The sequence below is a fragment of the Carassius gibelio genome, chromosome A22 (genome assembly GCF_023724105.1).
Source record: "Carassius gibelio isolate Cgi1373 ecotype wild population from Czech Republic chromosome A22, carGib1.2-hapl.c, whole genome shotgun sequence".
Classification (NCBI taxonomy): Eukaryota; Metazoa; Chordata; class Actinopteri; order Cypriniformes; family Cyprinidae; genus Carassius; species Carassius gibelio.
This window is the reverse complement of record NC_068392.1, coordinates 19,661,221-19,683,352: the sequence shown is the minus strand read 5'-3', so window position 1 is coordinate 19,683,352 and position 22,132 is coordinate 19,661,221. Positions and strand designations below refer to the sequence as shown.

General features: G+C 37.3%; 1 protein-coding gene across 9 annotated transcripts in view; it reads right to left on the bottom strand.

The window, feature by feature from the left end:
- Positions 1-22,132, bottom strand: part of LOC127943148 (arf-GAP with coiled-coil, ANK repeat and PH domain-containing protein 2) — a 38,924-nt gene that overhangs the window by 13,178 nt on the left and 3,614 nt on the right. For all 9 annotated transcript variants that reach the window (XM_052539354.1, XM_052539353.1, XM_052539355.1 and 6 more), the window contains exons 2-9: positions 16,863-16,920; positions 14,656-14,775; positions 10,484-10,537; positions 8,851-8,909; positions 8,232-8,415; positions 7,305-7,349; positions 7,123-7,218; positions 1,592-1,666 (exon numbers count right to left, since the gene is read on the bottom strand). In XM_052539354.1, coding sequence (XP_052395314.1) covers positions 1,592-1,666; positions 7,123-7,218; positions 7,305-7,349; positions 8,232-8,415; positions 8,851-8,909; positions 10,484-10,537; positions 14,656-14,775; positions 16,863-16,920 — 691 coding nt within the window. The remainder of the gene's footprint in view (positions 1-1,591; positions 1,667-7,122; positions 7,219-7,304; positions 7,350-8,231; positions 8,416-8,850; positions 8,910-10,483; positions 10,538-14,655; positions 14,776-16,862; positions 16,921-22,132) is intronic.

The following is a 22,132-nucleotide window of genomic DNA, read 5'->3' as shown; positions in this document are numbered from 1 at the left end:
GAGCTGAACTGTGGCACAAGCGCACCAATCACATTATGAAGTGATAGATGAATATACACTAGTTCAGTGTTTTATGAAGCGTTTCCAGGATGTAAATGAAGCATTTACAATATTAAGTATAAAGAGATTTCAATTGGTAATTTGTAATTTCTGATACATACGTTACTTTAATATAGCTTGGCTGCAATTTAAGGCGGAGTTACATTCGAGAAATTTTAGCATCGTGTGTCCATAGGATAGTGAAGCATAAAGTACGACTCACACCGAGGTATGGATGTGATATTAACAGACAATTATATAATTTTGGACTTTTTTGATGACAATAATTGAAGGATATTTTGTGTTATGCCAATACCTTGCCTTGTTTAGACCCATCATCGATGAATATATATGACACTAAAACCACCATTACGTGGCGACATGTCCGTCTTGATCAGTATTTCGTTTAATCATTTATTCAAACAACTGATTCATTTGGAAACAATGCAAGTGGCTGCCTTTATAAATGGATAATTGAATCATTGACTCGGTTGATTTGTTCAAAATAAGAATCATTAACATAGAAACATCATTCTTGCTCTGAGATGTTCTGCTCCGTTTCAAACAAACAAAAAACCCTGACAATATTGTTTCATGCTCACGCACTAATATTTGGTAGATGGCACTCTTACTTGTGTGATAGCAGCATATCTTGTATATATTAAAACAAAAACCTATACAGGGCTATATTTTTGCTTTCATAACTGCATTCCAATAGGCTTCATCATGCAGTGATGATATTGGACCAACGTGTTTTTACTTTATAATGTCACCTCGCCCATAAATATAAATATAAAACAACAATTTTGATATAATAGTAGATGATAAATATCACACACCCCTACATCTTCAAAGCCAAATCTGCATTCTATGCGATAACGTGGAAAACCGTTCAATGTTTAACAAATCAGAAACAGATTTGAAATCCACCTGAAAAAAATGTTTGCTAAAATTGAGAATTACCAAACCAAACACAGAAAAACATGCGATGTGGCTTTCCACTTGTTTTCAGTTCTGTTGAATGGGGTTTAATTGGATTCAATTCTCGATTTCACCATGCAAAGGAAAACGGCACCACACTTTTAGGGGTAATTTGCACATTTACACAATTTTTTAATCCACTAGCCAATGTACTGTAAACTGCTGTGGTAAGAATAATGACATTTCAGCAGAATTGGTATAGGCTACTTTATCTCGCTGTCCTAACAACCCTACTACTGCATAAAAAACACTTGCACATGCCATGGGTAAGGATTTGGTTCTAATCTACCGAAAGATGAACGGCTCCACTGTAATAACAGCAACTTTATTACTTTAAGTGTTTATTCATAAACCTGTATTTCAGGCACAGCTTCCCTTTGTGTACTTTAGATTATTTCTAAAGCTCAAGCTCCGAGGAGAGGAGAGTAGGGAAGGATATTCAGTTTCTTGGTTTCAGCTTTCATCAGTGTGCTGCGAAGCCTCATGTTGCTCTAAACAACAGATATTTTCTGATTGGCCCTATACAGTGTGCGATGGCCTGGGGTTTGTGGGTCATTCATGTTTGGAATACCTTCTGTTGAATAGTCGAGTGTTTCATCTCCATATCTTTCCTTTCTTTTGTGGAGTCCATCACCAGCTGATCCAGCTGAAAAACACACATGAAAACGGCTTACAGATGTTTGCATGCGTGAAGACCGAGAGAAATTAGAGTCATTTGGAAGCAGGGACATATTCCATTTAATTTATTTAATTTATTTTTTTTTAACGTTCAAGGCAAATAAAGTTTTCAAGACAGCTAGGAAGACGCTGCCTTTACCCAGCAGTGCTGAACTTTATAAAACTGGAGTAAGTAGAGGCATTGCTGCCAACGAAAAACCACTTTAAACACAAAGTCATGTGACCTGAAGATGGTCTGGTTTCCTACAACTGGACGGAAATCCACTCTTGCCTCATTATTTTCCCATATCCCAAGATGATGATGGACCATAATACACCGCTTCACCACCGCTACACACTGCTAAACAAATTCAAGAGCTTTTAACACTACAACATTTCCAAATCCAAACTCATTTGGGACAATATTCCGCTACAGTGAAGGACTTCATCAATCCAACTTTTAAACTGTGGATTATTACCAAGTTTAGGTCTATATATATATATATATATATATATATATGTGGATGTTACCATGACCCAGTCCATGACATCAATTCATTTTCTCATTAGATCATGATTTATCAAATAGGAAAACAGACTGCAATAGTTGGTCTCAACATGACTTAAAATGATTTAAAACAAGACAAGTATTAAAACAGCAAAATGTATCCGCTTGACCAATGCCGATTCCTTTTAAAGGGGGGTGAAATGCTATTTCATGCATACTGAGTTTTTTACACTGTTAAAGAGTTGGATTCCCATGCTAAACATGGACAAAGTTTCAAAAATTAAGTTGTACATTTGAAGGAGTATTTTTGTTCCCAAAATACTCCTTCCGGTTTGTCACAAGTTTCGGAAAGTTTTTTTCGAGTATGGCTCTGTGTGACGTTAGATGGAGCAGAATTTCCTTATATGGGTCCTTTTTGACGACGGATTTGCACATCGTTTATTTCTTAAGGATGATGCAATCCCAAGGAAAAAGGGTCACGATCGTGTTTTGGAACCGCAGGCGGTGAGTAAAACTGCTTCAAATATCTCTGCCTCCTTGTTAGTGCGTCCCCTCCTAGGCCGGAGACCCGGGTTCGAGCCCTGCTCAGAGCGAGTCGTTGCTGCTGCTGCTCTCGTTCAGTTTCAGCCTCTGGATCTGATTCTGGATCATAAATAAACGGCTGAATCTGACTGTTAGCCATGGTTTGTTCTGGATGTTTTTTTCCTCACGGTAATGTCACAGCTTCCAAACGCTCTCAACGCAAAAGCCTATTCGTGCTCTTGATTCTTTAGCTCCGTCCACACGTCATGCCTTCAGTCGGTCGTGTTTTTCCGGCAAAAATCGGTACAGACTATCTTTCTCTTATGAATATAATAAAACTAAAGACTTTTTGGATTTATGAAGGATGCAGTACTACTCTATATGTACTCAAGATTAACAGGATATTGAGTGAAAACAAGCATTTCACCCCCCCTTTAAAGAACCAAGATTCTTGGGAAACCTGGATAGATAGTTAGTGTGATTTCTAGACCTGGAAAAGCCATGTAATAAAATGTGAATTTTTACAATAATAATAATAATAATAAATATATGGTTAAGCTAAGCTCTATTTCTTCTGGCAGAAATTCTGAGAAAATGAACAGGTTCAAGATCACAATCAGGAAGATTTTGTATCGTTTTATTATTATTTTTTTTATTTTTAGCGACTAGCATAAAGATTAAGGGCCTATTCAAATCACGAACTATGCAAAACCAATAATTCTTGTGAAAATTGCCTTAGAATACACCACTTGTGTTTCATTTCTATAGGGGAAGTTGAGGAAAGGAACTGTAATAGACTCTCTTTGCACTTTTATTTGTTCAGATACAGAGTCCATCCATCACCTCGTATCATGCATGGAAACAAGCACACGTGTGGTATTTGGGTCGAGTGCTTTGTTTTAATCCACCCGGAAAGAGCCGGGCAGATGCTCGGCTGATAATATCTGATGGGAAATGTTTTTCCTCTGTTGCAGTTACAACCTGAAGTTTCCACTCTTGAGATGTGCTTGACAAAGTCTGACCACCTGACAAAACCTGTGAGCATGAATCAATCTTGAGCTGCATTAATGTGACTAAAAGTTACAACTACTGCTATTTTTGGACAAGCTTTTTCAGTACAGCACAGACAAATTATATATATATAAATGTATAAAAAAGTAAGAAAAACTTTAACATTTTAGAACAGTATGAATTACTATACAAAACCATTTCATTTTAATATTATTTATTTATTTTTTTGTTTATATATGGTCACTATATAATTCCCCTACAGTGTTATTTCATAAACCGTTATTCTAAAATGTCAATAATAATAAAAATAACTAGTCCAAACTGAAATGACAATATCAAAGTATCATAAGCAGTCCATGATGAATAGAAACACAGACCTGCGAGCAGCTCCTCCAAACATCTCGACATAATTGCTCCACTCTTTTTAGCTTCATGATGTCTGACAGACAGCAGAAAACCAATCCTGATAACCTTGTGCTGTATATTTCACGTCCACTCAGTCTCAAACACACTCAACTTAACTCCTAGACAGGGAATACCCTTTAAATCACACAATATAACTTCCTGTTTCCAGTACAAGGCCTGTGTAAGCAGCAGCCAATCACACATCTCAAGAATCCCATCACATTGTTGCCCACAGGAAACAAGGATTCATAAACCCATCGGCTCTCCAGGGTGAAAATGAAAACACTGGTTTGGTGCAGAAATCAGGCTTTCACCAGATAGATTGTATAAATGCAAACATTATTGTACGATAAACAGATAGATCGTATAGCAGGCAGAGAGATCATGCGATAAACAGATAGATCCTTTAGCAGACACAGAGCTTGTACGATAAACAGATAGATCGTACAATAGCAGGCAGAGAGATTGTACGATAAACAGATAGATCGTACAATAGCAGGCAGAGAGATTGTATGATAACAGATAGATCGTATAATATCAGAAAGAGAGATTGCACGATAAACAGATAGATCTTATAATAGCAGACAAAGAGTGTACGATAAACAGATAGATCGTACAATAGCAGACAGAGAGATTGTACGATAAACAGATAGATCGTACAAAAGCAGAAAGAGAGACTGTATGATAAACAGATAGATCATACAATAGCAGACAGAGAGATTGTACGATAAACAGATAGATCGTACAAAAGCAGAAAGAGAGACTGTACGATAAACAGATAGATCGTACAATAGCAGACAGAGAGATTGTACGATAAACAGATAGATAATACAATATAGGGGTGTCCATGGTTAACCGGTTAACCGATTAACCGTTAAAAATTGCGTAACCGAGTGAAACATTTTGCTCGGTTAAGTTACGTCAATGGCGTGCATTGAATTTAGTTGTAATAAATTTTTGCACCACCAGAGACCGCCAGAGCGCTCCCAGACATTTGTAATGTCCACAAGAAGAAGTCATTTTTCTAATATGAAGCGGGCAAAAAAAAGTACAGCGTTGGAGCACTTTAAAATTGAGAGTGACGGGGCAAAATGAAAGAATTGCAATACAGTGCTTAGATATACTTCAAGTAAAACCTTGTTGTTGTAATATCAACAGCCAACACCCGGGCATCATTAGGCCGGTCAGGACACACTGGATACGTGGCGAAAGTATCTCAGCTGCGTGGCGTGTCTGTTTTTAATTCGGTTCCCATGTTAACGGGTTATAGCTTGCCGACTGCCTGCGTGAGACGCGCGGCTCAGGGGCGGCTCGACGCGTGCATGCTAGAAATAGAACCGACGCCTTGTTGGAAGCGTTTCCAGGCAAAGTATAATAGGAAAATATGTTTATATGTCATTTTGTACACAAATACATATTAATTCTTGACATTTTGATATTTGAAAGTCTATGGGTTGATATAAATTCAGATATAAATGTAATTAAAGTAAATAAATAAATAATTATCGATTTTCAAATATTGTACCTGTCAAACATACTCATAGTCATAGCCTTAGCGAGGCGGCCGCGGAGTCTGCTTGTTATACATTCTAGGCTTCTTCTCAAATTCAGATTGTGTTAATGGGCGGCATTATTAGGCAGTTTTAATAGGACAATTTGACCGGAGAGATTACATTTTGTCGGATATTTTTTTATGTCCGGAAATTACTATGGTTATGGTTACTATGGCACACTATGGTTAACCGAGTATTAACCGCTAAGGGCCTCGGTTAACGGTTAATGAAAAACTTGAAAACGTGCAGCCCTAGTACAATAGCAGACAGAGAGATTGTACGATAAACAGATAGATAGTACAATAGCAGAAAGAGAGACTGAACGATAAACAGATAGATCGTACAATAGCAGACAGAGAGATTGTACGATAAACAGATAGATAGATAGTACAATAGCAGAAAGAGAGACTGTACGATAAACAGATAGATCGTACAATAGCAGACAAAGAGATTGTACGATAAACAGATAGATAGTACAATAGCAGAAAGAGAGACTGAACGATAAACAGATAGATCGTACAATAGCAGAAAGAGAGACTGAACGATAAACAGATAAATCGTACAATAGCAGACAGCGAGATTGTACGATAAACAGATAGATCGTACAATTACAGACAGACAGATTGTACGATAAACAGATAGATCGTACAATAGCAGACAGAGATTGTACGATAAACAGATAGATAGTACAATAGCAGAAAGAGAGACTGAACGATAAACAGATAGATCGTACAATAGCAGACAGCGAGATTGTACGATAAACAGATAGATCGTACAATAGTAGAAAGAGAGACTGAACGATAAACAGATAGATCGTACAATAGCAGACAGAGATTGTACGATAAACAGATAGATCGTACAATAGCAGACAGAGATTGTACGATAAACAGATAGATCGTACAATAGCAGACAGAGATTGTACGATAAACAGATAGATCGTACAATAGCAGAAAGAGAGATTGTATGATAAACAGATAGATCGTACAATAGCAGAACGAGAGACTGAACGATAAACAGATAGATCGTACAATAGCAGACAGCAAGATTGTACGATAAACAGATAGATCGTACAATAATAGCCTTGGTAAGTTTTCATAAGGAAAAGCTATCAATTATTAAAGTAAACAACTATGGTCAATTAACTATTGTCTTAATTGTTTACATTTTTATAATACCACCAGTTCACATTTACAATTGCTGCGTGTTTGCAGCATACAAACGTGGGTTGGTTTTAACAGATTGGTCATTTGACAGACAGAAATAGACAGACTGTACCATAGACTGAGAGACAGACAAGACAGATAGATCGCATCATACACAGACAGATCACACGACAGACTGATAAACAGTACAACAGACAGACACACAGAGATAAATAAATAGAAAGCATGACAGACAAACAAATAGACTGGAAGTTAGAAAGAAGGACAAACAGATGTGATGTACCTGTCCAGTCAATTGTTTCATGAGGGGTTGTAGTTCACTGAATAGATCATAACCTTGATGGAAGAAGGTCAGGTGGGCGTACATGAAAGACAGCATCTGTACAACAGAAGACAGGTTTAACAATACATCTAACTTGAGAATATAAATCTTAATTATAAATCATAGGATTAAGAAAATTTTACCGATTTGAGGATTTCTGATCGTCTCTTGGACTGCAGCACATTAATCTGAAAAATAATAATATTAATATAAACAAAAACAAAAAATCTAAACAAAAGTGAAAGAATAAATCCATGAGGTCACAAATAATTTAAATTCACAAACTTTTTTTTTTTTTTGCTTCACCAAACACGTTTTCACTTCACACATTCCAAACTAAAATGTTTTGCTGACTACAATTATATGCAATTCTGACCACATTAAAATGATGAAAAACCAAATAAATATAATTAATTAATAATGCATACGACTTTACAAAGAAAAGCATACAAACTGTGTAAAAATGAACACTTGTGGCCACGAATGTTTCAATACTGAAGCATTATCAAATCTAACACATCTGCTTCCTGAACTCCCAAGAGGTACATCCTTTATTCTTTCACAACTGACTGGAAACAAGCAGTTCTTTCATTGAGCCACCAGGTGGCGCAATACACTGCACACTGAGTGCCTGTAAACCACACACACTGACTACTGACTCACTGGAGAGATTTAACAGAGTTTCTGGGCTGCTACACATCATTTTGAGAGAAAAGTCATCCTATGGTAATTAAGCTCAAGTCATTTGAATTGAGGCTGCTAAACTGACCTCGCAAAGGGGAATTAATTATTCCAACTGAGTGTGTGTGCGGTCACTACAGAAGACAGGAAGAGCATTGAGAGGACACAAGTATTGTGTTACAAGAACTGATCAAGTTTCTTTCTCTTTCAAAACATCCCTTCTTTCTCTTGCAAACAACCGTGAATGCAATATTAATTCTAATGAATCTATATCAATAGCATGCATTTTGTGACTACACAGGAATTTGTACAAAGGTTGTTGAGTACAAAGGTTAACCTTGAGTCCCTGCGGTATTTAACTAACACCAGACGGGTCTCGGCGCTCTCACCTGCAGCACGTAGTCCAGGACGATGTGGCGGAAGCACTTGCGCGTGGCGATGAGGATGTTGGTGGCCTCCTCCACCTCGTGCTGTTTGTTTCGAGGCACCTGGGCATTTTTGGACAGGGCTGCTTCTTTCTCCTCGCTCACTTTGTCAAACTGTTTCTTGGCTTCTTTAAATTTCCGAAGGTCCCTGCACACAGCAATACCATTCCTTAAATGTGCACTCAACGACTGCTGAAACCATGCCATTATAAACTCTGGCTTTAGCTGAGACAAGACAAATGACTTTGTGCATGGAGTCTATTAATGAACCGATAAATCGGTTTGGCGGCTGTAAAAGCTGATGGTCTGTACTCAAAAAATGGATGACAAGATATGGCATATAAAGTTGTACTGCACAACATACGCTGTTTTGGTGCTGAAACTTACAAGGTGACATGAATTGACTGCTTCAATAATATTCACAATTGACAAACCGATATATCGGCCTCACAGAAAATACATATCAGCAAATAAATCCGTTAATTAGATACTCTAGATATAAACTTCAGCTCTTAAAAACTCTACAATAAACTGTAACAAAACATCGGACTGACAAAACAACATATAACTTCATGATACTCACTTTTGAATGAATGTCTGGAGCTGTGATTTGATTGATCGTTGTGCTTGGTCAAATAAAATCTGCAAATATAAAATTTAATAAGGAATTACCATAAAGAAAAAAGAGGGGTTTTTTTACCATATTTTGCATGTAAATCAAAAAAATTATCGTGTTAACGGATTAATGGATTAACACTGATAATTATTATACTGCACTAACAATTTTTTTATTATTATTATGAAAGTCCATTGCTCACTGTCTCTGAATACACATACAGAGAAATCATGGATCACAGGAGGGGAAGTTCCCAACCAAATTATTAATCAACATTCACAAACCACCCTCCACTGTTATTTTTATTATAAAACAATGCAACAAGCTCGTAATAACAACTTTATATGTTGGAAATAGGAGGTTTCCGGTAGTATGTGAAGATAGCAGAGAAGCACTTGCTCAACACAATGAAGTAAATCATTTTGTTAACTTTGTGGTTTATTATTTTGAGTTGTATGTGATGCGGTAACACACGGCACTCTCACAATATATTACTTAACACATTTATCTCTTCTGCCAATCAAAACTATTCACACATTCATGCAGCACGTATCAGAAGATCTGTGCTCCGGTGCGGTTAGCGCTCACACTCACTGATCTATATATAACTGAACCTGGCTCTTGCCCACCTCTTCCAACCGAGCCAGGGACTGCTGAATGTTATATAACCAAATGTTATTGCACTTTTGTTCATATAGCAGTACTTTTAAATAAATAAAAAAGTGCACAATACACTACTTTTGAATGCATTATTAGTTTTGTGCATAACAATGTAATGAAATCGCAGACAATCATGTGATTAATGCCAATTAAAAATGCAACCGTTTTCAAGCACTAATATATGAATGATTATTTTATTTTTTTAAACTTTTGTACATATTTCAACTTTAAAGGCATTAACTGTGTATGTTAGACATTTTAGGGCAGTGTGAATTAGATCGAGTGTACACTGGATGAAATAAGTCAAGACACATTTGTGCTTTAAAGATCATGTGCTTAGTTCTTGCTCATGAGGACTTTAACCACAAGTCGGCTGATCTCACCACAGCCTTAAACACTGACACAAAGAGCTCCAGTTTAACACACTGTAGAGCTGTGAGGACCACAGAATCATCCTTTATATTATAGAGATAAAAAAAGCCCAAAAACAATCTACACTGGAACATTTTAAATTCACATTTAGCTTAAATGAATAGTACTTCCCTGTGTTGCCACAAGGGGTGCTATTGCAGGCATTACCATTAGCTGTCTTGTTCTATGGTCAGTTCCAGTTCAAAATAATTGAGAAACAACTTGAAGACAATATCAGTTAAGCTAATTAATTTAACTCCCCGAAACAGACATTTATAACTTAGTTACAGAGAGCTCATCAGAATCAACAGTCTAACTACAACAGCTATTGAATAGAGAGGGAAAATGGAAATGTTTGTTCTATGTCATAACTGTGGTCATTTCTCCATTCTCAGCACTTTCGCAGATTTTGGGTTAGCGATTTTCTTTTGTTGCAAAAATATACATGCAAACATGACAAAAAAGAAAAAAGGAGAGGTCATATATAGTAATGCAATTCAGCAACAACGTTTTGCCCAGATGTCCTTACCGAGTGATAGTTGATCATCTCTTGAAGATTCTCAGCAAACTTGCTCAGGCTGGACTGTGAAGAAACCAGAGAACTTTACACAGGGCCAGCAAAGAGTCAAGACTACAAATAACAGGAGACCACATAATAATAACACATCTGGTTATTTGTCACGAATGTACAAAATACTAAGCTGAATCTTTGTAAAAATGTGTCCAGTCACACTTGACCAAAACAAAACATAAAACTACACAAAACAAAAACAAACAAAAAAATAAATAAAACTTAAAAGCTTAAAAACTGAAGTCTGACATTTTTTTTTTACCATATTTTCTTTCCAAGCACTCATTTTGATTTTGATATCGTTTTACAATAAAAATACTTAATGACAGTAAAAAATGATACGGTCTATTGTACTGTAATACAATGAAATGTTTTATGTCAGTATAAATTCAGTACAACAGATACTGCCATCTTCAGCAAACCCTTATATCTTAATAAACTAATTTGTAAAAATAAAAATACAAAATAATCATAATAATCATAATAATAATGTAACAAATCTGAACCTGTTAAATCTAGCCTACAAAACAGAAAATATAAATGTAAAAATAGATTTGTAAAAATATTAAAATAATTAAAAAAGTACTTTTTTTTTTTTTTTTGCATTCCTGCAGATTCATGGTGATGAACAAACATCGTTTTCTCACAAAAATGTTGCATTTCCCAGAATTCTTTTTTTTTTTTTTCACCAAGCTTTTGTGTTCCCTGGCAAAACTACTGCATTTAATTACAACAATATTGCATTCCCCCATCTGGTTCAGGTAAATACCAGTGTTTAACAACCTTTTTTGTTGTTACTACCTTCACAGTTTCATCAGTCAGAAGCCCTTCTTCAACACCAAACCTGAAATGTATTCATTATAAAGTCCTGGATATGTTTAAGCATTATTATTTTTTTCTTGACTTTAAAAATAACATCTTAGGTTACATCTTAGTATGTAACCAGTGTTCCCTGAGAAGGGAACGAGACACTGCGTCCTCTAGAGGTTGCTATGGAGAACGCCTTCGGCATGACCGGTGTCTGAAGCACACATCTAAACATGATGATAACATTGGCCTGCGACAGCCTATGACGCTGTTACCGGTGCGACCGCAGTATAAAAGGGCACCGGAAGAACACGTCATCCTCTTCTTCATCTCCACAGACTGTTTGTTTATGTTAGCAACAAGCTAAGCATGACTAGGAGTGTATGTTCTCTCACTAGAGGCTTTACTGCCGATACCCACAGTTTCACACGGCTCGTATGTTGTATGTGAGGTGAAGTGCAACCGAGTTCAGCTCTTGTGGGAGTTGCATTCATTGCTTATTTCATGTTAGTGATAAGCATTAATTGAGCATGCTCAACTCATGATGGCATGGCTTGTGGCCATTGTGATACATTTGCGGGACGACTGAGGGGGAGGGGAGTACTTCATTTACCCCAGTTTGAAGAAAGCATTCGCATGTGTGCTTTTGCCTCTTGCTGGAAATATCGATGAATTTGCGGCTTCAGTTTTCATTCTCACTTGATTTCTGGAAGCCCATTTTTGGAAACCTTACTTTCATTCAGAGTTGTTAGGCCCGTCCCGATCTCCTCCTTGGTCGGTTGCCTCTATGTTGGGACCCTGTTGTTCCCTGTTCAAATGTGTGATCCCCTTTTAAGCTAGATCTCAAATCTGATGTCCCATTTGCGGTCAATTTGCTCCCTGGACATGGCTGTGCTCCCCTCACTGTGGGAGGGTCTTTTATGAGCTCGCCAGATTATGTGAGTCCTCTTCTTACTCGAGAGCTTGGTACTTTGCCCCTGGACTATCGATCACTTTGGTCGAGCTGGGTTCCTCTCTCCTTGTTAAGGGTTGAGCCCTCCACTCTCTGTGCTAAGCTCTGTGACAGCAACATCAGGCAAGTTTAGCTGCTTGCTGTCTCCCTGATTAGCTGTCCCTATTCGGTTGAGCCTAACAGAGCTTTCCTCACCTCAGAGGGTTGCCTTTGAGCATACTGCTCCCAATTGAGCATCTGAGGCTTGCTCTCATCAGGTAATACACTCTTGAAATCCACTGAGCAGCCACCTCAGGTTCTTAGGCCTCTCTCTCTGCCTCCCTGTTAGGCTAACTCTTTGTTGGTTGAGCTTAGCAGTGCTTCCCTCATTTCAGAAGGCTATCTTTGAGCACAGTGCTCCAAATTGAGCATCTGAGGTCCTCTCCTATTTTGAAAGTTGGGCCTCTGCTCTATAGAGCTCTGGTGGGCAGTCATGCCAGGTTGTTGGGCCAACTTTTGCCCCCCTGATATACTGCTCTTTTGAATAAGCTTGTAGTACTCCTCTCACTCACCAATCAAGCAGCAAATCAAGCATTTGTGTCCACCCCTCTGGAGAGTTGGGTGCTAGCTCCTTCAAGTTATGTATGAGCATAATGCTCCAGAGCCTGACCTGTGACTATTATAATTGAGTTGGCGATGCTCCCCTCAAAATATTTATTTTTTCCTATGAGGTACGCCATTTTCAATCCACATGCACTCTGAGTATGCAGACTCCCGCTGAATCAAGTAACTGCTCTCTGAGCATGCTACAGTCACATAGGGTTTCTAGTAGGGATGCACCGAATCCAAAATAGTTTTCCCCCTGGCATAATGTTGCCTATTCTTTTTTTTTTTTTTTTTTTTTTTTTTACAGTCAAAATAAAATAAATAAAATAAATAAAAAATACACTGCTGTGGACGTCGTTTACTTCATTAATGTGTTTTACTGTGATAATGGTATAAGGATGCGAGTGGGATTCGGTATTCGGTTTCGGCCGAATCTTAAAAAAAAAGTGGATTTGGTATTCGTTGGAACCCAAAATATCTGGATTCGTTGCATCCCTAGTTTCTAGGCCTGTCTAAGAATCCATGTTATGGTAAGTGCACACGCTGAGCTTCTGTGCACTTTCTAAAATTCTGTATGGTATGGGTTACACACTGCAAGTTGGCTCAGGCCCTGGTTTTCACCTTGGGCACCACTCAACTTAACTGATTATGTATAGAGTGTTTTCTACCAAGGACCTTTTGAGTCAATTCCTTTGGGCAAGATCATGCAGAGCTGGCGGTAGACCCTGGGTGACAGGTCTAGTTATTGTCCTAGATGCTTGGTCATATCCCCTAAAAGGAATCTTTTTTTTCTGATTCCAAACCTTCGAGCTCTGCCCTGGTATTAGGCTTTCCAGCACAGCCCTTAACAGGTAAGTTTTTTGGGGTGTGCAGCTTAGGCCTTTGTCCATAGGAGATAATGTCACTGACAGTCCTCAAGGCATCAGTGGGGAAACACCCATAGCTTGGTAAAGTTGGTATTTAGTGCTGGACATGCACTCCCCCCTCAAGATGGCAGCGTGGGTATACCATTCCCCATTGGAACTTCTAGAGGATGCAGTTTGAAGTTCCCACCAAAGGGAATGTCTCAGGTTACATATGTAATCATGGTTCCCTGAGAAGGGAACAAGACACTCCATCCTCTAGAAGCCTTGCCATGCTTCAGATGAAGAAGCGGATAAAGCGGCTGTTGCCGGCCAATGTTATTGTCATGTTTAAATGTTTCAGACGCCGTACAAGCCAAACGGGTTCCCCATAGCGACTTTAGAGAACCCAGTGTCTCGTTCCCTTCTCAGGGAACATTGGTTACATACGTAACCTGAGAAGTTATTTTTTATAAGTCAAGAAAACAAAATAATGGTAAAACATACCATATAAACAAATAATGAATACATTTCAGGTTTGGTTTTGATGAAGGGCTTCATACTGGTGGAACTGTGGAGGTAGTAACAACAAAAAACGTTGTGAAACACTGGTATTTACCAGATGCATATACAAGGAAATAAACTGGTACGTTTTACAATGCACAATGGATACTTCAAAGAAGAAAGAAAGTAAATAAGCGAACGCTAGGAATGCTGGAATGCAGCCAATGATTTTGTGTGAACACAAACCAAGCATGCTTTCAAACAATCACCAAATAACACAGCAATCTTTCAATTGGAACATCATGCTAGACAAACTGCAGTAAATCAAACACAGCTTTCGCTCCAGGGACACTTTGACACGACTGTCTCAATATGTTTGTGATTCTGAAAGCCCCTTGGATAATAAGAGCTGATTGGTCATTACGGTAATCTGCACTCACCTCAATGACATCATCTTTGGCAGACTGCTGTGCCAACTCCTGAATCCCATTCACAAACTGTCTGTTGGCCGTGTTGTACGCTTTTCCAGCATCTATCATCCCAATGCATAGTTTCACCAGCTATACAAAATACAGAGTACATTGACAGATAAATGTACAGTAAACAAATATAAAAAAATCAGGCAATCATGCAAAACTCTGATTGCTTAGAAAAGTGGTTGATGCATTATTTTTGTAAGTGGTCAAAACAAAACCAACAGGTTGAAAAATAAAGTCAGATTGCTTAGAAAAGCGGTTTGTCAAAAAAGAAATATTGTAGATACTTTTTTATGTAAGTGCACTTAAACGAAAATTTTATGTTTTCGTTTTGCTTAGCTCAATATATATTATATTTAATATTATATATTATATTTAATTTTAAGCAAAATGCGATATTCGCAGTTATTAGGTCATGTTTTCTCCCTTTTTTTTCAAACTGCGACAAGCACCAGTCTCCCTTTTTTTGCAGAATGCGATATATCCGCTCCACCAATCACAGCGCACCATTCTACACACTGTAAACAGAAATGGTGGCACTTTGAATACACTCCGCATCTTAGTTGTACTCCTCTAATTTGTACTTTGTGATCAACAAACAAGGGCTGCACGATAATTCCCATGTAACTGCCATGCGCATCTCGTCAGTAAAGCCGATTCTGTGATTAATAGTAAATTCATAGTAAATCTCCATCACAGGCTTTTAGATGGAGCAACATTTAATACACAGAGCCGTAGATAACTGACAAGCTGCGCTATATCGCTTTCATTAGATGAATCGCATTCGATTATGAATGCATTATTGCGTAGCTTGTCAGTGTTAGTGTTTTTATTAATGCCATTTATGTTTTTGTTAATACAGCACACAGCACTAGTCAACTAAATGAATTAACATGGAAAAGATGATGCACTTTTGGAAGTTGAATATAAGGGACATTTTTGAATTTCCGTGGTCTACTGTGATATTGTTGTTCATGATCTCGATGAAATTTTATAGCATTAAAAAAAGACCTAATTTACAACATAAATTGGTTGATAGATTGACTGATGCTTGCTAGTAACACCTGTTTTCAGGTCTGCTGATGGATGACTTTGATGTAGACTCTGATTAATGACATCTCACACTATGTACATTTATAATGTGTGTCGATTTCTAAGAAAAGCTGTATCAGCTCCTCCTTAATATTTCATATCCTTCCTCAGAGAGGAGGAAGTGAGTGGTCTGAGTCACTCGGCCAAATTATGCTGGGTGGGCCTGAATCTGACCCAACAATGAGCCGTTCCATTGCTCCAACAGTTTTTACAGCACTCGACAGGAAAGAGCTCAAATTAAACTAAGACTTGGAGAGAGATGCTGCTGCTGCTGCTGCTTTAGTATTAGGTTGATATTTTGCCATTATGAGATTATGGGAATAGATATTTTCAAATGATCCTCAGGTTTTGTTTGTGTCTGCATGAGAGCTGCTGACATTTAAGCAAGTGACGTTAACTCAAAATGTTATACTGCTAATAAATTTGAACAAAATGTTTACTGCACTGCTTTTCAACAGCAGAAAAACAAGTACTAGATTATATTGCATGGTAATACAAATCATCTTAATAATTACTATATTCATAGCATGATATAAACATTTCACTAGAGCCGTCAAATTGATTAATCGTGTTTGTATAATATATGTGTGTCTACTGTATGTGTATATGCATGTGTGTTTGTTTATTTAAGAAATATTTACATGTGTATATATTTTTCATATTTATGTATGATTTATATAAGAAATAAATATAAATTACACATATTTCTTAAATATATATGTGCGTTTACCACTGAGCTATTATAATATTAATTATATTTCAATATAATGTGAATTAATTAATCATTAATATAAATAATTTAACTTTTTTTTAAATATACATTTAATTAAAAAAATAATTAAACTTAACATAATATGTACATTTATTTTACTATACATTTCACTATTTTATATATATATATATATATATATATATATATATATATATATATATATATATATATATATATATATATACATATACATATACATATACATATATACACACACACATACACACAGTATATATACAGGCCATGTTCTCTTCATATTGGCACATTCATCTCTACAGGTCCATTAACTCTAGCAGTCCAAACGTACCTTGTCTAGTTTGGACTCGAGCTCACAGACGTCGCCCTCCACCTCCTCAATAGTGGCTCTGTTGAAGACATTTACAGTAACTCCATCACACTCCACGTAATCAGATCATGGAAAACATTCAAAACAAGAAAAACAAACCAAAAACAACTTAGTTTGATAATTCACACTTACTCAGAAAAAGGTGTTATCTATGTTCATCTAACTGGATCTATGTTTTACTGTCTGACAAGTTTTATCATTTAAAATATTGTATAATATAATTTATTATCGGCATAGCCTTAAACTGCTCTGGCAGGCAGAGGTCAGCCAATCACAACAGAGCACATTTGCATACAGATCTCTTAAAGGTATAGCAGAAAAAACAGGGTCAGAGAGGAGGTAGAAATTAATGTCATGAAAAACCGTGTCACAAACCTTGACTAAAATTACAAATGAACTTGGGGGGTCGAATTAAATGCTTTTATGTTTTATTTGGTTAAAAGCAGAAGTCAGATTCTGATGATTAGCTGATATAGTTTAAAAATATCTACACATCATTTTGTCCCGAAGACAGCAAAACAGTGAGGGGAGAGAATCTGTGCAGTTTCACTCCCTTCAACAGCTGCTTTTCTCCTCATGTTCCCATGTGACTTCATCGCAGGGATGTTTGAGTTAATCTAACTAAATTCCTAAATAAGAATGAGAAAAACACCTCTGTAAAGCACACTCAGACGCACCGTTCAAGACCAGGGTTGAGGACAAGTATTTTTTGAATATATGTCGATGTAGATATGAGCAATTACTTTTGTTCCTTTTTCTTAAAATTAGCAAATAGATTCAAATGCACAATATTTTGGTAACATCCTTTTTTATTTAATTTATCTGATTTCTGAAGATCATGTGACACTGAAGACTGGAGTAATGATGCTGAAAATACAGCGGAGCATCACAGAAATAAATTACAGTTTACAATATATTCACATTATTATTTAATTCATTTTGATAAAATAACGGTTTATATCGGTCTTAAGTCATAACACTAAATATCAGCCAGTGTCCATGCATTTATGATAATAAATCAACATGCAGATATGATTTTTATTATAGTTTAAGTTAATGCTTTTAGATAAGATTAATAAACATTCGTAATAAATAAATAAATAAATAAATAAATAAATACATGTATATATAGTAACCTAAAAAGTCATTACTAAGCTTTAAGCTGAAAATGATTGAAAATGTGGGTAATGCACACAATACGTTAACTTTCTTCACTGCGATATTATTTTAGTATCATTGAGATACTGTTATAGTTTGGAATTGGTTTTTATTTTCATATTTTGGTTTTTAAAGTTTTAGTAAGTTTGGGGTGTGTGTTTGTCATTTTTGTTAGCTTTTTATTTGACTTGATTTTATGTATTTACTTGTGGGCCCACAAAATAGAAATGTGTCGATTAAAAAACATTTGCTTTGGCTTTTAAATGATTTTAAATCCACTTATGGTTATTTCAGGAAACAGTCATGGTGGCACAATCAACACTAAATTTTCCATTAGATGTAAATTCATGAAGGGCCAGCGTACATACTATTTAATATGATGCAGCCCCAGAACGTCATCTCTGTTCTTCATATATCTTCACAAAGCCAAACTTAACCCCTAAGACACATGCCTTTCTTCAGTTGACTTAAAACCATTATCTTCCGGTCACTCTGCGGTTAGCTGAGAGTTATCTTGCTGAGGTACAAAGCTCTTAGTTAATCAGTTGAGTTATGATTCTGAGGCACATCTTCTTGACAAAACGACTTGCTACTTATTTTCATCCCAGAGATTTTCCCAAAACAGCTCTGGCTGGTGCAGTCGGTTGGGAAAGTGCTGACAGCAGTGAAGTGGGCTGCTGCTAATGAAATCTAGGCCAGTGCCTCATCGACGGAGAGCTGGAGCAGATCCAGAGACCGGTGAGTCATGAGAGGAGGAAAGTGCGGCACAAACTACATATCTGCCTCCAGAATGGCTTGACACCAACACAACCCTCCAAAACGAGTATATAGGAGCATGAAAAACTGCTTAAAATAAATCTTAAAGGAACAGTACTGGCTGAAACGGATACAGTGATCCAATTTGAATATATTGGAGAAACTCATTTTTTCACGTCTCCTCCACAACTTAATGAATTTATGCACGCAGATGTGGTGAAGACAACTTGCTGAAGTTCAAACCGAGCATCAGAATGGGGAAGAAAGGGGATTTGACTTGACTGGAAGTGACTTTGAACTAGAGGTCGGCCGATATTTGTCTTGTGTATATGTAAGACAAATATTTATAAAATTATTGTGTACCCGTGATTTTTCTAGAACCTAGAGTATCTTTTGCTGCTGAATTATCTACCAACCTAGTTTATATAGTGATATTTTTGTAAGCATTTATGTTTATGTATTTTTTCATTTGTTATTTTTCATTAAAATGAAGTTGTGTATATGTAGTAGATTGGGATTAGGGCTGTTACTTTTGAGAAAAATCCAATTTGAACGGATATCGAATATCATGCAATGTATTCGAATATCCACATGCCCGCCCGCGCATAAAAACAAAAAACAAAAACAACATAGCCTACTGGAGATTCAATCACAATTGTATTAACAGCGAGTCATAAACAGGACTATCTGGATTATTATTAGTTTTTACTTAATGTTTGAAACAGCAGGTTATCAACTTAGAATATCAATTTATATGAAGTGCCACTATGCATATCCCACAACATTTGGCTAAATGAAAAAAAAAAAAAAAAAACGATTCAGAACAGGCACAAACAATAACGTGACAACTTAAACAGCAGCAGGAGTAAAGCATATAGCCTAGACTAATTCACTTCTTAATATTGTTTGCGAGAAACACCAGTCTATCCACTTGATCTGGATTAAGTGTGGCTCTCTTTTTATTTACAATGTTCCCTGCGGTGGAGAACAAATGTTCGAAGCGCACAGACGTGCCTGACTACTATTTTTAAAGGTGCTGTAGGGAACTTTTGTAAAAAAAATATTTTTTCCATATTTGTTAAACCTGTCATTATGTCCTGACAGTAGAATATGAGACAGATAATCTATGAAAAAATCAAGCTCCTCTGGCTCCTCCCAGTGTCCCATTACCATTTGCAGAAACTCCATCGCTCCCGGTAAGAAACAACCAATCAGAGCTGCGCTCCGTAACTTTGTTTGTGTTCAAAATGTAGAAAAATTTATATAATAAGAGAGTACACCATAAATCCATTTTCCAAACCGTGTTTTTAGCTTGTCCTGAATCACTAGGGTGCATCTATAATAAGTGTTTATATTCGGACTATTTTAGATTGCTTCGGGGATACCGCGGCGGAGTAACCCAGTACCTTTGTGATTCTTCATAGACATAAACAGAGAGAAGTAGTTCCGGCTACGATGTTCTTCCGCAAGACGCAAGCAGTTCTGTTTATTAACCGCTAGAGCGTCAAAAGTTCCCTACCGCAGCTTTAATTCACTTGATTTGGTCATGGGCCTACACTACAATACGTCTAGAGTGTCCTCTACTGGATAAGATGGCAAGGAATAAAATAAAAAACAAACAGTCTAATCATAGACTGTGAAAAATGTGCTACTCATGGCATTTTAATAACCGGATATTTTATTTATAGTTCGATTACGGATATTTCACGTCATGTTCGAATGCATATTCGAATATCGAATAAAAAGTGACAGCCCTAATTGGGAATAACACAAAATAATGATGATCAGGTCAACACAGATAAGTACAGAAATTCTATATTGAATAAAAAAAAAAACTGCGCTGGTATCGGATAGGTATGGGCAGATACTCAGAATTTTTGATATCGGATCAGTTGGTATCAAAAAATGGTATCGTTGCATCCCTACAATTTCTTCTTTCTTTTGTTTTTCAAGAGGCACACATTTAACCGGTCGGTCATGGTTATGATAGGTATCGTGGGACTCAACCAAACTGAACGAAACTATTGTTTGGTGTTTCTTTAATCTCATCAATGATGTGGGACCATATTAATAAAGTACCCAGCATCAAAGAACAAGAGGCAATACAGAAGACTAAACAACTGAGAAGCAGGAAACCACATCAGACCTCTACTTGTCAACGGTCATCATACTATTCCTAAAGAGTGGACAGGGATTTGTTTAGCCAGCTGGATTCAGTGGAGGAATCACACCCACCTTCCTCAAATATTTAGAGAATGAAAACGCAACTAACTTTCTACCATGAGGTAGATGTAATGAAAGATCTTATGACGAGTCCTCAGTTGGCTCGACGCCAGTCTCTGAGGATCATGGGAAATGAGGGTAAGGTGAGATCAGTAGAAGTTCCTGATTGGGACGGAATAGCAGCAGTGGATTTGGGCTTGATGTGTGTGACGCACGGGTCGGCCCCTATGTTGTCGAACTCTTCCTGCAATTGTTGGGAAACAATCTGAGATGAAAGAGAGGGGGTGGGGAGTTCACAATGAGCTAATCCTACAATTTTTAGAAAACCAACAACACCACGTAATGAGATGACATGGAGGACATTTTGCAGGCAAATCCTTGCCAACTATAAGACAGAAAAAAAAGAAAGAAAATAGATCTGCACGTTCTCCAAACTCCAAAAACCACTGATCTTTCTGAAGCCACCACAACACCAACACCAGCCTCTTTCACACAGAGATTCTGGAAAACACACTGATTTGTCACGGGATCATTGGATCTTGGTTCATTCACACTGCCAGTGATTTTCTGGAATCGGTGTATGCATTCACACACATTCTGTAAAGATCCTGTTAAGACTTGTGACATTAGGACAGCAATCCTCAGAGTTTAGCTCTAACCCTAGTCAAACACTCCTGAGCGTGCTAATCAGTGTCTTCAGGATCATTAGAACATCACAGACAGGTGAGTTTGATCAAGGTTGGAGCTAAACTCTGCAGCACATTGGCCCTCCAGGACAAGATTTGAGGAACCCTGCATTAGGATGTGATGTGTAATGTGACACGTTCCATTTCCAATCCCGGCAATGTTACTAGGTCCCCATTCTAGGACATGACAAGCGATTACACAGAAGACAATCTGGCCATGGTGTGAAAGGGGCTTCAGGGTGTTCAAGACACAGATGACAAAGATTGCCTGCGAGCTTCTCCTCCTGTCCATACGGTAATTTCTCTACTGTGGTTATGACGCACTCGTTAGCCTACAGCAGTGGCTACAACCGGAAGGTTGGTGGTTCAATCCCCGGCTTCACCTGACCAAGTGTTGAGGTGTCCTTG